This window comes from Leptonychotes weddellii, chromosome 1, assembly GCF_054177405.1.
Source record: "Leptonychotes weddellii isolate Sample4059 chromosome 1, ASM5417740v2, whole genome shotgun sequence".
In the NCBI taxonomy this organism is placed as follows: domain Eukaryota; kingdom Metazoa; phylum Chordata; class Mammalia; order Carnivora; family Phocidae; genus Leptonychotes; species Leptonychotes weddellii.
Window position 1 is genome coordinate 98,079,688 of NC_138369.1, and position 14,510 is coordinate 98,094,197.

Below are 14,510 nucleotides of genomic sequence, written 5' to 3' on the forward strand. Positions count from 1 at the left end.
ATGAACGTTATTTTTTGGAAATAAATGCTAGTGTATAAAATGATTTTCTCTTCACTGGTAAATAACAAATATGATCAGACTTTAGGATAAGGAGGTACTAGTGTAGGCTGATATGAAATTCTATCTTTTGATTCTTAAAGAACTAACAAGTACAGAAGAGTGCAAAGGGCTCTGGTCTGAGAGGCAAGAGGAAAGAGTTCTAGCTCAGCTCAGCCGTCCTAACTGGCTTCGGTCTCCTCTGGGTGAGGTGCTGGGTTTCGGTTGAACTGGATGATAATCAGAAAGAAGAGCCAGTTTGGAACACTGTGGTTATATTCTCCTTTAGCTGTGCCTACCCAAGGCAGAGAGGCTTGCTGGATTGTCCTATCTTTGGACTAGTCTCAGTGCTACTGTCCCATCTTCTCCAAGAAGCCCCGTTCTCTCTCACCAGCATGCAGCTATCATAGATAGACTTATTACCTGATATTTTATCTTATTTTCAGTACTTCTCTTTTATTTAATTTACATTTTATTTGTGTATTTCTCAGCTATTTTTGGATTTTTAAAAATCCAAACCAAAAAAAGATTCACAGTTTAATTTTTATGCCTATTATCTGAATTAAATGAGACAATCGGATGTTTGGGATTTGGTAAGTGAGATGACGCACGTTTTAGACTGATGTAGCAGTCAGGATAGGCTAGGATATGCTGCAATAGTGAACGAGGCTTAAATCTCAGGACTTAAAACAGCAAAGGTTTATTTTGTTGCTCTCACTACAAGTCCGTTAAGGTTTGGCTGGAGGCTATGCCTGTATCCCTCGTTCCAGGGAGCAGGCTGAGGGAACAGCCTCTTCGGGGGCAGGGCTTCTTGCGGCGGCTGAGGGGGAAAAGGAGCAAGGGGGAGTGTGCTCAGGCTGTTAAAGTTCCCGTCACATTTCATTGGCCGAAGCATGTCACGTGGCCGTGCCTAACTTCTTCAGGGGGTGGAGAGGTACAATAACATTATGTTCCCCGGGAGGTGGCAAGCTGGAGATATCTGGAACAGTAATGAATGTCTACCACAACAGTAATTATCAGGCAAGGCCCTACTTAGTCCTAAGTCTTTTTGTATGTCATTTTCGTCTGCTAGCGCTGCCATCACAAGCTACTACAGACTGGGTGGATTAAACAGCAGAAGTTCATTGTCTCACAGTTCTGGAGGCTAGAAGTCTGAGATTAAGGTATTGGCAGGGTTGGTTTCATCTGAGGCCTCTCTCCTTGGTTTGCAGATGGCTGCCCTCTCTGTGTCTCCACGTGGTCTTCTCTCTCTGTGTGTCTGTGTCCTAATCACCTCTTTTTATAGGGACACCAGTCATAGTGGATTAGGAGGGCCTACCCTAATGACTTCATTTTACCTCATTACCTCCTTAAAGGTCCTATCTCCAAATATGGTCAGAAGTACTAGGGGTTAGGACTTCAACATGAATTTTGGGGGACACGATTCAGCCCATAATAGATATGATCTTAAAATTGGGGCCTGTCTCACTAAGTAAGGCTATAACAATGACAGGAATATGCAAAACTTTTCAGTACATTTTTATCCCTATACCTGGTGCCAAAACTCTAATGAGAGCAATTTTTGTAAATAAATCACTTCTTACTACAACTTTCAAGACAGATATAAAGAGATGCTGTGATTAGAATAATAAAAAAAATTAAGAAATACAAATTTAATTACAGGTCTGTGGAGGGTTTCCCTCATTCTTCTCTACCCTAAACTCTCTGAATTGATTAGATAGTTCAGAGTCCTGATTTAACTTCTTACTGATTTTAATGAGTTTCTTACAAAATGTGTTAGAAAACCATAGACTGATTGTTCTTATTGAATACATCCCCTGCTATGGGACAATGACTTAGGCTAGTGGGTCTCAAACCTGTGTATGTCTCAGAATCCCAGTAGACCTGGGATGGGCCTGAGCCTTTGCATTTCTGACCAGTTCCCAGGGGACTCGGATGCTGCTGGTACCAGCCCAGGGATCAGACATCAAACACCAGTGGTTCAGGAAGTTGCAGTTGGCATAATGGAGAACCGCCTTTGTATACATCTCGTCTCTGGGTGCCTGCGTGGGAGATGCCAAAAGGTAACCTTGTTAATGTAGGTACACCCATTGGCATCTTCCAGGCATGGGCAGGCAGTGAGCAAGAGAGTCAGAATTGTGAATCATCTAACCAGGACTAGCTCTTTTGCATTTTCTTTTGTATTTCTTAATCGCAGTACAAGCCATATAATATTACCCACTCTGCACAAGGCTGCTTCCTCTTGGCCCACTCTTCAATCATTTTGTTTTTTGTTTTTAGAACAGAGGGTCCTGGTAGAACATTCTTCTTAATTGCTATGCCAATGCCACCAAAGTCTTGAGGAAAAAAAAAGACTTACCTAATCCTTTTTCCATGTCCAACTGTCCAACTGCTACTTTTCTTAAAGGAAAATCCCAGGGCCTAGTGTTAACTGTGACCACCTCTGCTTTGGGAGGCACAGAGCTCCTTGCCAGAACACAGCACTACAGCCCACACTCCCTCTCTTCCGGATGTCCTCGTGCCCTCCTGTTTGGGGGCTGCACACTCAGGCTGTGCTGTTAGGGCTGGTGGTTTTTTCAGTTTCCCAAGGAGAAGTGAGGTGGGAAGGTGACGAATGCATAGCCCAAAGGAGCTAGCTGGCGGGGGCGGGGGGGTTACGCTGCTCTCTGCCTGCCCAATATCCATTCTCCTTTTCTTCCTTACTAACTGAACCCCAGTGTTGTTCAGAGTGGCTGTGTGTCCACCAAATACTGCGCCGGTGGCCTTGCAGCTGGGGTAGCTGTGGGACCTGATGCTGGCCAATGACATCCAAGGAGTTTCCACACATGGCTTCTGAGAATGGCTTTGGCTTATCAGAGAAAGACAATTATCATATGATCTCATTCATATGTGGAGTTTAAGAAACAAAACAGAAGATCATAGGGGAAGAGAGGAAAAAATGAAACAAGACGAAACCAGAGAGGGAGACAAACCGTAAGAGACTCTTCATCACAGGAAACAAACTGAGCGTTGCTGGAGGGGAGGGGGGAGGGGGATGGGGTGGTTGGGTGATGGACATTGGGGAGGGCACGTGATGTGATGAGCCCTGGGTGTTGTATGCAGCTGATGAATCACTGACCTCTGCCTCTGAAACCAATAAAATGTTGTATGTTAATTAATTGAATTTAAATTTTAAAAAAAGTAAAATTTAAACAAGGCGGGGTTTGGCTCAGCCAGGGTGTTCTTACGGGCCCTTACCCTTCAGCCCTTTCTTTTTCTTCTTTCTGGAATGCAGATGGTAGGCCTGGAGGTACAGCAGCCGCTCTGCCAGAGCAGACGCTATGCGCCGATATGCACCGAGGAAGCCGGAGCAGGAGCGAGAAGGAGGTGCCTCTTGAACGGGGTCCCTGAGCAGGTCCCTGAGCAGCTGCAGGACTCCAGACTCTCTTATGTGAGAAAACAAACCTCTGACTAGACAGAGCCTCTCTCTGTCAGGTTTTTGTTACTTGTGAGGGCTCTGCCTGCCTCAGGAAGCATGAGGTCTGGGAAAGAAGAGAAGCCATTGCGGGGGGCGGGTACAAGAGAATGCTCCCTGGCACTGATGATGGTGATGGTGACAAGTGTTAACCACCTTCTCCGAGGACTTACTCTAGGTTGGGAACAATGCCATGCTCTAGACAGGTCATTTTGCAGATGACAAATCCTGAGGCTCAGAGGGTTTTAGTAACGAGCCCAAATAACACAGTCAGCAAGTGGTGGAGCTGGGATTCTGCGCCGGGCCTGTCTGACCTCCCCACGCCTCATCACGACTCTTGACCCCTCCAACTCTGGTCCCAAGGCCTCTGCCTTCAGTGTCTGGAGTTGGGTCTCGAGGTTCATGACCCTGGTTCCCATAGCTTGTATCTCTCTGTTATGGACTGACGCTTCTGTCTCTCTCCTAACCCCCAATTATACGTTGAAGCCTTAATCCCCAATGTGATGATATTTGGAGGTGGAGCTTTTGGAAGATAATCAGGTTTAGATGAAGTTATGAGGGTGACACTATTCTCCATGATGGAATGGTATCTTTATAAGCAGAAGACAGACCGGAGCATGCTCCTTCTCTCCACCATGTGAGGACACAGTGAGAAGGTGGCCATCTGCAAGCCAGGCAGAGAGTCTGCACAGGTTTTAAACCTGAAAGTTCTGTGTCTGAAAATCCCCTCAGCCCCAGGCAAACCAAGATGGTTGGTCACCTACCCTGTACTCTTTACTCCTTTTCAGCCTAAACAATGCATTTCCTAGAATGTTTGTGGTAAAATGAGGTGCCTACTTCTACCTGATCCCCCTCTCTGGAAGACACTCCAGTTTGTCAATGTCATTTTTAAAATGCAGCACCTGTAAACCAAAGGAGATAATCAACGTTGAGTTTAGTGGACCTGTCAATGTGTTCAATTTTTCACCAACTGTACCCACCATTGACATAGAACTGCACGTGTGATCAGTGAAAACCACAGGGCTTTCTTCTGTCAAATCAGGTTCCCCACTCCCACCCTGGATTTGGCAATTGGCTTCTGGACCTAATGGCAGTTTACTTTTTAATTTATTCTAGTTTAACTTTTTGGCTTGGGCCCAGTCAATGCTCCTGTTTAGGTGATGTGAATTGTGAGCCTGTGGCGCATCTTACTGGTCTCACCCCTGTGTGTGGCTTCTGAACATTTGGTAAATGCATCTTCTATGCCCTCATCCGAATTGTTGATTCAAATGTTTAAGAACCTTGAGGATCTGTCAGTCAATAATTTATAGTTTTCCTGTCCAGCCACCTAGGAATAGATAGAATTGTGTTTGGGCTCTCAGGGGTAACCCTAGAGGCTTTTGAGCACATGTTCATGAAAAATTGGGATCCTTTAGGGGTTGAAGCCTTTTCCAGAAAGCATAGGGTGTCATCGGGTCAACTCCACTCTGAATGAGCACAGATAATTGAGGCGTTGACCCTGTAATTATGTGGGCGGTATACTCCCAGCAAAGGCCTAATCTTCAGTTGACTCCCTTTGCCACTCTGAGGTCTCTGAGTCACTCCTCTCACCTTCGACTATTTATCAAACTTCAAGATTTTATTCCATCATAAAGAAACTGGTGGGATATACCTTCAAGTGTAACCTTTTAGAGTTCGTGTTTTAACTTTTTTATTCCTCTACATGTTCCTGTAATGTCAATTAAAACTGAGTTAATACCGACAGAGAAATGCCCAGATCTTAAGTGTGTAGGTCCATGAGTTTTGACAAATGTAGAGATCCATGTAGCCAGCATCCTGATCAGATTACAGATCGTGTCCATCACCCTAGAAAGGTCCCCTTCCTTATCCCTCACATGTTCTATGGCTCTAACACTCTAACAGGTCTTAGACCCTATGCAAATATAATGGGGGGGGAGAGAATAAATATCCTATAAAAATAAAATGAAACAGATATACATGATTTACAAATACCTATAGTTTAAAACTCCCTATCCTCCTCCATGAGACAGGTAACCAAGTGTTAAGCATGCTGTTTTCCCACATTTCCCATTGCATAATTTTCTTTAAATAGTTCAGTATGTCATACCAATTAAAGCATTTATTCTGTGTTGTAACTTGTAGTATTTTTCAAATATGTATATAAAATTGAATTGAAATGGAGACCATCTCCCTGGTCATGAATGTCTTTAGGTATGTAAGGACCTTCATGGTAACTGATTGGCAGAACTGACCCATGAGGTCTATAGCTGGGACAGGTGCACACAGGTGCAGGAGTGGGCGCTGGCCAGCCCCCACCACTGGTTTGTGTTGGCTGCTGTTTATGGAGACCTGCATTTGCAAGAGCATCCCTGACTGCTGGGCTGACATACCTGCAGGTGTCTGTGGAATGTGAGTGATTGGTGCCGACTGGTCTTGCAGATAATGAAGGCGGGAGATGAACTGGACTGGCCCATTCATCGTAGGTGGACAGAAGACAGCTCTCTGTAATTCCACTTGATAAAGAGTGCATCCCATTTACTAGTACAACAGTGACTTTAGGAAAATCCTGAGATGTTCTCTAAGCCTGATAGCAAATTATGTTTTAGCTCCTCTGTGTAGGTTCAGCTTTGGTGTTTTTGCCCAGCTATGCTTAGTTGATACTCAGATCACTAGGTGGCAAAGAAGAAATACTAGAAACAATAATAATAACTACCATCATCATGATAATAATAGTAACAATTTATTGACTGCTCATCATGCTGAAAACTGCACTGAGGAGTTTATGTAGATCATTTGAATTAATTCCCATGGTAGGACCATTTATAGATGAAGTAATTGGAGTCAGACAGGTTAAGTAACTTGCCTAATAGGTTATAAACAGAATTTGTGGGGCCCCTGGGTGGCTCAGTTGTTAAGCATCTGCCTTTGGCTCAGGTCATGATCCCAGGGTCCTGGGATCAAGCCCCGCATTGGGCTCCCTGCTCCTCGGGAAGCCTGCTTCTCCCTCTCCCACTTCCCCTGATTGTGTTCCCTCCCTCGCTGTGTCTCTGTCAAATAAATAAAATCTTTTTTAAAAAAAAGAAGCAGAATTTGTACTAGGTATACCAGTCAGTGTCCAGGAAGAGAGCAGATGGCAAACTTAAGTTGAGCAATTAGAAGCGAGTATAATAAAAGTGTGGGCAGGACTTAGGGAAACCATAAGGGCTATTAATATGGGGGGTATTGTACCCCTAGGCTGACGGGACAGAGAAGGAACCTGGAGACAGTGAGGCTATGTGGAGAGGGCTCTTTCAGGAGCTGTGGTCTTTGGTTGACAGTCACAGTTATGGGGACATCCATGGATACTGGGAGATGCTCTGGCTTTGTAACGTTTGCCTGCCTCCAGTCTATTGAGCTCTTCACTGATAAACCCAAAGGAAGCAAGAGAGTGGGGGACCCTGTTGATGTAGTCAATTATATGCCTATAACATATCTTCTCTCAGTCTGTGCATTGTTTTTTTTCACTTTATGTGTATTGACTTTTGTTCTACATATGTTTTACATTTTATTTTATTTTTAAAAAAGATTTTATTTATTTGTCAGAGAGAAAGAGAGCACAAACAGGGGGAGCAGCAGAGGGAGAGGGAGAAGCAGACTCCCCACTGAGCAGGGAGCCCGATGCGGGGCTCAATCCCAGGACCCTGAGATCATGACCTGAGCCGAAGGCAGACACTTAACCCGTTGAGCCACCCAGGTGTCCCATGTTTTACATTTCAATGTAATCAAAATTTTCTTTCATGGTTTATGCTTTTATATCCTATTCAGGAAATGTCATAAAAATTATCTCAATGTCATAAAAATTATCTCTTATTTTCTTATAAAGATATTAAGATGTTGTTTTCCATATTGAGTCTCCATTATACATAATTTTGAATATGCGTGTGAAAGTGATTTTCTTTCCAAATCAACAGCCAGTTGTCCCAGTATCATTTAATGGTCTAAACTGTAATGCCACCTCTGTCATAAATGGCGTTTTCATATGTGTGAGGACCTGCATCTAGATGTGTTCCTTGCTCTGTTTGTCTGGGCCAATACTTGGCACTCATTATTTTAGAGTTTCTAGCTTCATAGTCAGTCACATTATCCAGAAACATGAGTCTCCTTCTCCTTCCTCAGTTTTTTCTTAGCTGTAATTTTTCTATTCCTCACTATTACTTTGAGGATGAACTTGACAAGTTCAATGAAAATAAGTCTGTTGGGGTTTTGTTTAAATTGCACTGCATTTATTAATTTGGAGAGAACTGACTTATTTAAGATATTAACTTTAACCATTTGTGATTGTGGTAAATAGGGCCACATGCTCAGGTTTCCTCTCAAGTCCTTCATTATAGTTTGAGAGTCTTCCCTAGATCTTGAACTGCTTTTGTTTTTAGTTTGGTTTTGTTTTTTCCTAGTTAGGTACCTGGTGGTTTTATTTTGTATTAATACTGAAATCTTGTTTTCTATTACATTTTTATTAGTTGATTCTGGTCTAAATACTTTGGCTTTTTGTCTGTTGATTGTGTATTTAGCAACCTGTTAAACTGTCACATTTCTTATAATAGTTTTAAAAAATCTCTTGGATTTACCATGTTGTGGTAGGCAAAACTCTAAGAAGGCCCCCAAGATTTTTACCTTCTGGTGTACACACCCCATCTAATCCCCTCCCCTGAGTGTGGGCAGGACCTGAGAATATGATAGAATGGTCACTCCCTTGGTTGGGTTATTTTGTATGACAAAGGTGATGGGATAGTCACTCCCATTATTACGTTATATCATATAAGACTCAGACATAGTCCACAGAAAGGAGAGATTCTCCTGGTGGCTTTAAATAAGTATGCTGTCACAGTGGGAACCATGTAGCAAGGGAATGTGGCCAGCTTCAGGGAGCTGAGAGCAGCTTTCAGATGATAGCCATCAAGGAAACAGAAACCTCAGTCCTACAATTACAAGGAACTGAATCCTGCCAACAACCATGTGAGCTTGAAAAAGGACCCTGTGGTCCAGCTGAGAACAGAAGCAGAGCCCCACTTTGATTTCTGCCTCCTTCCATCCTGAGCAGAGAACAGAGTTCTGACCGACAGAACTGTGAAATAATAAATGTGTGCTGTTTGAAGCTGCTAAATTTGTGGTAATTTGTTATCTAGAAACAGAAGACAGATACATACATAAACAATATATTGTCTACAATTAATGGCAAGGTTGTTTCTTCCTTTCCATTCCTTATACATTTTATATTCACCTCTGGGCTTCTTGTGTTGGCTAAAACCTTGCGTGAAATAGAAGTGATAATATTGGAAAATCCTTGAGTTTTTCTTGATTGTGAGGAAATGCTTCTAATATTTCATTCTTAAGTATAATGTTTGCTATTATTTTTTAGAGGACATCTTTTGTGGGGTCATGAGTTTCTCTTCTTTTTTTTTTAAGATTTTTAATTTATTTGTTTGACACAGAGAGACAGAGCAAGAGAGGGAACACAAACAGGGGGAGTGGGAGAGGGAGAAGCAGGCTTCCCACTGAGCAGGGAGCCCGATGCGGGGCTCGATCCCAGGACCCTGGGATCATGACCTGAGCCGAAGGCAGACGCTTAATGACTGAGTCACCCAGGTGACCCATGATTTCCCTTCTATTCCTACTTTGCTAACAGTTTATTTTCTGATCATTAATGGGCTTTAAAGTTGTTAAATGAGTTTTTTTAGATCTATTGAAATATTTATATATTTTCTCTTTTTAAATTATTTATTTTTCTTTATTAGGCTGTCTCCTACATTGATAGATTTTCTGTAGTTAAACCATTGTTTCACTCTGGAAATAAGCCTTACGTGTGTGTGTGTGTGTGTGTGTGTGTGTGTGTGTGTGTGTGTGTAAGTTTCAATACATTGCTGGATTTAGTTTGCTAATGTTTTATTTAAATTTTTGTTACCTCTCTTCAAAAGTTTGATGAAACAATTGTGAAACCGTCAAAGACTGTTCCTTTTTTTCTTTCATTTTAAATAGACTATTTTTTTTTTAAGAGCAGTTTTAGGTTGACCTCAAAATTGAGCAGAAAGAACAGAAAGTTCCCCTATTGTCTCTCCCTGCAAACCCCTAGCACCCCCCCCACAACTATCAACATCCCACATCAGAATGGTACATTTGTTACAAGTGATGAACCTACATGAGCACATCATTATCACCCAAAGTCCATAGTTTACATTAGGATTCACTTGTGTTGTCCTACATTGCCTTATGGGTTTTGATAAATGTATGATAACATGTATGCACCATTATAGTATTATACAGAACAGTTTCACTGCTCTAAAAATCCTCTGTGATCTGCCTGTTCAACACCTCCTATCCCTAGCCCCTGGCAATCACTGATATTTTTACTGTCTCCTTAGTTTTGCCCTTTCCAGAATGTCATATGGTTGGAATTGTACAGTATGTAGCCTTTTCAGATTGGCTTCTTTCGTTAGTAATATGCATTTAAATTTTTTCCATGACTTTTCATATCTGGATGCACCATTTTATTTATCCATTTGCCTACCAAGTTTTAATAATTGCTTCCAAGTTTTGGTAATAATAAATAAAACCACTATAAACAGCCATGAACATATTTTTGTGTAGCTAAAAGTTTTCAGCTCCTTTGGTTAAATACCAAGAAGCATGACTGCTGGATCATATGAGTATGTTTATAGCTTTGTAAGTAACCACCAAACTAACATCCAAAGTAGCTCTGCCATTTTGAAGGATTGTTATTTTCAGGAGTTGATTTATTTTTACTTTTTTAAGATTTTATGTATTTATTTGTCAGAGAGAGAGAGCACAAGCAGGGGGAGCAGCAGGCAGAGGGAGAAGCAGGCTCCCCACTGAGCAGGGAGCCCAAAGTGGGACTCAATCCCAGGACCCTGAGATCATGACTTGAACCGAAGGCAGACGCTCAACCAACTGAGCCACCCAGGTATCCCTGATTTTTTTTAAATTACTGATTCAACTTGTTTTTAAATGCGTAAAGATCTTTTCAGGTTTTTTATTCTCCTTGAGTCAAGTTTGGTTTTTTATATTTTTCTAGAAAATTGTCTATTACATCCTAATGATTTAATGTCATATTGTTCATAGTATTCTTTAATGAAATTTAAAAAATTCCTATACCAGAAGAGTCCAAGATGGTGGAGGAGTAGAAGACCTTAGTTTTGTCTGGTCCCACGAATTTAGCTAGATAGCTATAAAATCACTCTGAACACTTGTGAACTCAACCGGAGATCTAAAAAAAGAATTGCTGCAATTCTACAAATAGAAAAGCAACCACTTTCTGCAAGAATAACAAGACTGAAAAACTCACCTCAAAAAAGAGAACAAGAGGCAGTACTGACTGTCAGGGACCTAAACAGTACGGATATAAGTAAGATGTCAGAACTAGAGTTCAGAATAACGATTATAAAGATACTACCTGGCTCTTTCCACAGTTTGGCTATTGTGGACATTGCTGCTATGAACATTGGGGTGCAGGTGCCCCTTTGGATCACTACATTTGTATATTTGGGGTAAATACCTAGTAGTACAATTGCTGGATCGTCGGGTAGCTCTATTTTTAACTTCTTGAGGAACCTCCATACTGTTTCCCAGAGTGGCTGCACCAGCTTGCATTCCCACCAACAGTGTAGGAGGGTTCCCCTTTCTCTGCATCCTCACCAACATCTGTCATTTCCTGACTTGTTAATTTTGGCCATTCTGACTGGTGTGAGGTGGTATGTCATTGTGGTTTAGATTTGTATTTCCCTGATGCCAAGTGATGTGGAGCATTTTTTCATGTGTCTGTTGGCCGTTTGTATGTCTTACTTGGAGAAATCTGTGTTTGTGTCTTTTACCCATTTCTTATTTGTTTTTTGCGTGTTGAGTTTGAGAAGTTCTTTATAGATCTTGGATACTAGCCCTTTATCTGCAATGTCATTTGCAAATATCCTCCCATTCTGTAGGTTTCCTTTTAGTTTTGTTGACTGTTTCCTTTGCTGTGCAGAAGCTTTTTATCTTGATGAAGTCCCAATAGTTCATTTTTGCCTTTGTTTCCCTTGCCTTTGGAGATGTGTCTAGCAAGAAGTTGCTGCAGCCAACATCGAAGAGGTTGCTGGCTGTGTTCTCCAGGATTTTGATGGATTCCTGTCTCACATTGAGGTCTTTCATCCATTTTGAGTTTATCTTTGTGTATAGCATAAGAAAATGGCCCAGTTTCATTCTTCTACATATGGCTGTCCAATTTTCCCAGCACCATTTATTGAAGAAACTGTCCTTTTCCCATTGGATATTCTTTCCTGCTTTGTCGAATATTAGTCAAACTCTCACTCTTCACAGATGACATGATACTTTATGTGGAAAACCCACAAGACTCCACCCCTAAATTGCTAGAACTCATATAGGAATTCAGCAATATGGCAAGATACAAAATGAATGCATAGAAATCAGTTGAATTTCTATACATTAACAATGAGACAGAAGAAAGAGAAATTAAGGAATCGATCCCATTTACATTGCACCAAAACCCATAAGATACCTAGGAATAAACCTAGCCAAAAATGGTAAAGGATCTGTACTCTTAAAAACTATAGAACACTTATGAAGGAAATTGAGGAAGATACAAAGAGATAGAAAAACATTTCATGCTCATGATTGAAAGAATAAATATTGTGAAAATATCTATTCTACCCAGAGAAATCTACACATTCAATGCAATCCCTATCAAAATACCATCGACATTTTTCACAGAGCTGGAACAAATAATCCTATAATTTGCATGGAACTGGAAAAGACCCCGAATAGTCAGAAAAATGTTGAAAAAGAAAACCAAAGGTGGTGGCATCACAATTCCAGACTTCCAGCTCTATTACAAAGCTGTCATCATCAAGACAGCATGGTACTGGCACAAAAACAGACACATAGATCAAGGGAACAGAATAGAGAGCCCAGAAATGGACCCTCAGCTCTGTGGTCAACTAATCTTTGACAAAGCAGGAAAAGCTATCCAATGGAAAAAGGACAGTATTTTTTTTTTAAGTAGATTTTTATAATATGTGGAGCAGGGACTGTTCAATTTTCTCTACTATGGCATTACCACATCCTACTGAGCTGATTGCAGTTTATTTGCAACCCCACAGATGGAAGGCCATTGAAGACTTCAGTAGATCCCAATTTGGGGGTATAATCACTCTGAATGAAGAAACCACAGTAAATAAATGTGCTGTATTTGGAAGAAGTAGGATTGGGGTGAGGTAAAGTCTTTTTTTATATGCTAAAAACAGATAGCCCTTTGATTTCTTGATGAAGACAAGTCATCTTAAATACTTAGACCATTCAACTAATAAGATGTATATTTAGTTTACCTTACTCGATCATAGTTCTGAACTCAGTTACTTTTGGACTCATTTAGTTTTCTCAGGTTGTGAAAGATGGGTAGAAGCTCTCCACTGAAGCATGCCATGTGTATCCCATTTCTCTGAGCTGACTTACCCCATCCTCTGCCAGCCCATCTTCTTCCTCTAACTCAAAACAGCACCTTGTGACTTTTATCAACATTTTTGTCAATAAAATTAATCTTCAAAAAATTATTTTTATTGTTTGACAGGCAGGATTGTTTGTTTACACTAACCCCCAGTTTGCATCAGAATACACATGGTAGGTGATCCATAGAACTGGCTGTTTCAGAAAGAAGTAATACTATGAATGATCAACATTTTTGAGCATTTGCTCTATGACAAATACTTTAAATTGGCTCTTACTTGATCCTCATGCCAATTCTGTGAGGAAAGAGCAAATCTTTTATTCTTAATTTTAGAGCTCAGCAAGATTGGAATTCTCATTTACTGTAGCTCTGCTGGCTTGCATTGTTCAGAGAATTTCTTTTGTTGTACTTTACTCTTTATGCTGACCTTGACCTTGAAATGTAAGGTAATACGATTGCCTTGAAAGAATAGTTCTTGAAGGTATAAAAATAATTCTTAAAATAATTCTTTCTCACTTTGATGCAATTACAGGAGCTTTTCTTCCCTTGATCATTACCAGAATGTCCAGAACGGACAAGACATACTTAGATCACCCTATAACCACATGACAGAGGATGGAGAAGGAAAGACAAGTTCTAAGCTATAAGGGAGGACCAATTCATAGAGTAAATTAATAAATGACCAGAACTGTAGCTTCCATTTCACAAAGTACTGTGTAATGGAGAGAATACGAGCTTGGGATTAGACCAGGTTTGAAATAGCATCTGCTGTTACTGATGTCCTCATCCTGGACACATTACATAAGCTCTCCCAGCCTCAGCTGCCTTAAAGAAACAAAGAGTAGAAAAGAAAAAACAGTTTTGGTGGTGAATGAAATCTCAAACTCTAAGAAAAATAGGTTACAACAGTATGATATGCTCGATTTGAGCATTATTGCAAGTACAAGTCTTTAAGACACTTCCCTCTAGTGCTAATGGTGGAGAATAGTAGCGGGGGTACTTTTCCGACACTCACTGTCTTATGCAGCTTTTCTGTCCAGAATTGATCTCTCTGAGGATCCAGGACCCCCAGAGGGTAGCTGATTCCTTGTGTTGGCCTGCAAAATCCTCAGGATTGATCTGGAGCAAAATAAGAATAATTTCCAGGACTTGAGGAGCTGTGCTGAAAGAACACAGAGGCTGACCTAGAGGGGTACTTTGGCAGTACGAGTATCACAAAGAAAATGGTAATTACAGTTAGTTGGAATTGTTGAATTTGTAAAAAGTGAGATTTGTAAAAGAGGAAGTTATAGTAGAAGAGTGAATACAATCATGCATGTTTAATTTTGTGTTGATAGTTATAAATAGGAGAACAGTAATACATTTGGGCTTTCTATTTCTCCTCTTGGCTGCATTTCCTTACCAATACTGGATATGGATGTATGCTTGTTACTGACTGTGAGGAGAGAGGGTGAAGAACACCGCTGGGTTCAGCTCTAGCACTGATGTGTTGGGGGGAGAATGGACTTGGAATTTCCTTCAAAGCAGTGG

The 14,510-nt window shown here is 41.0% G+C and overlaps 1 protein-coding gene across 1 annotated transcript in view; it reads right to left on the minus strand.

The window, feature by feature from the left end:
- Positions 1 to 553: 553 nt before the first annotated feature.
- LOC145723068 (uncharacterized) overlaps positions 554 to 14,510 on the minus strand; it is a 55,395-nt gene continuing 41,438 nt past the window's right edge. Inside the window, exons 4-6 of the mRNA XM_081828741.1 lie at positions 4,334 to 4,392; positions 3,274 to 3,461; positions 554 to 3,162 (exon numbers count right to left, since the gene is read on the minus strand). Coding sequence (XP_081684867.1) covers positions 2,933 to 3,162; positions 3,274 to 3,461; positions 4,334 to 4,392 — 477 coding nt within the window. The 3' untranslated portion in view covers positions 554 to 2,932. The remainder of the gene's footprint in view (positions 3,163 to 3,273; positions 3,462 to 4,333; positions 4,393 to 14,510) is intronic.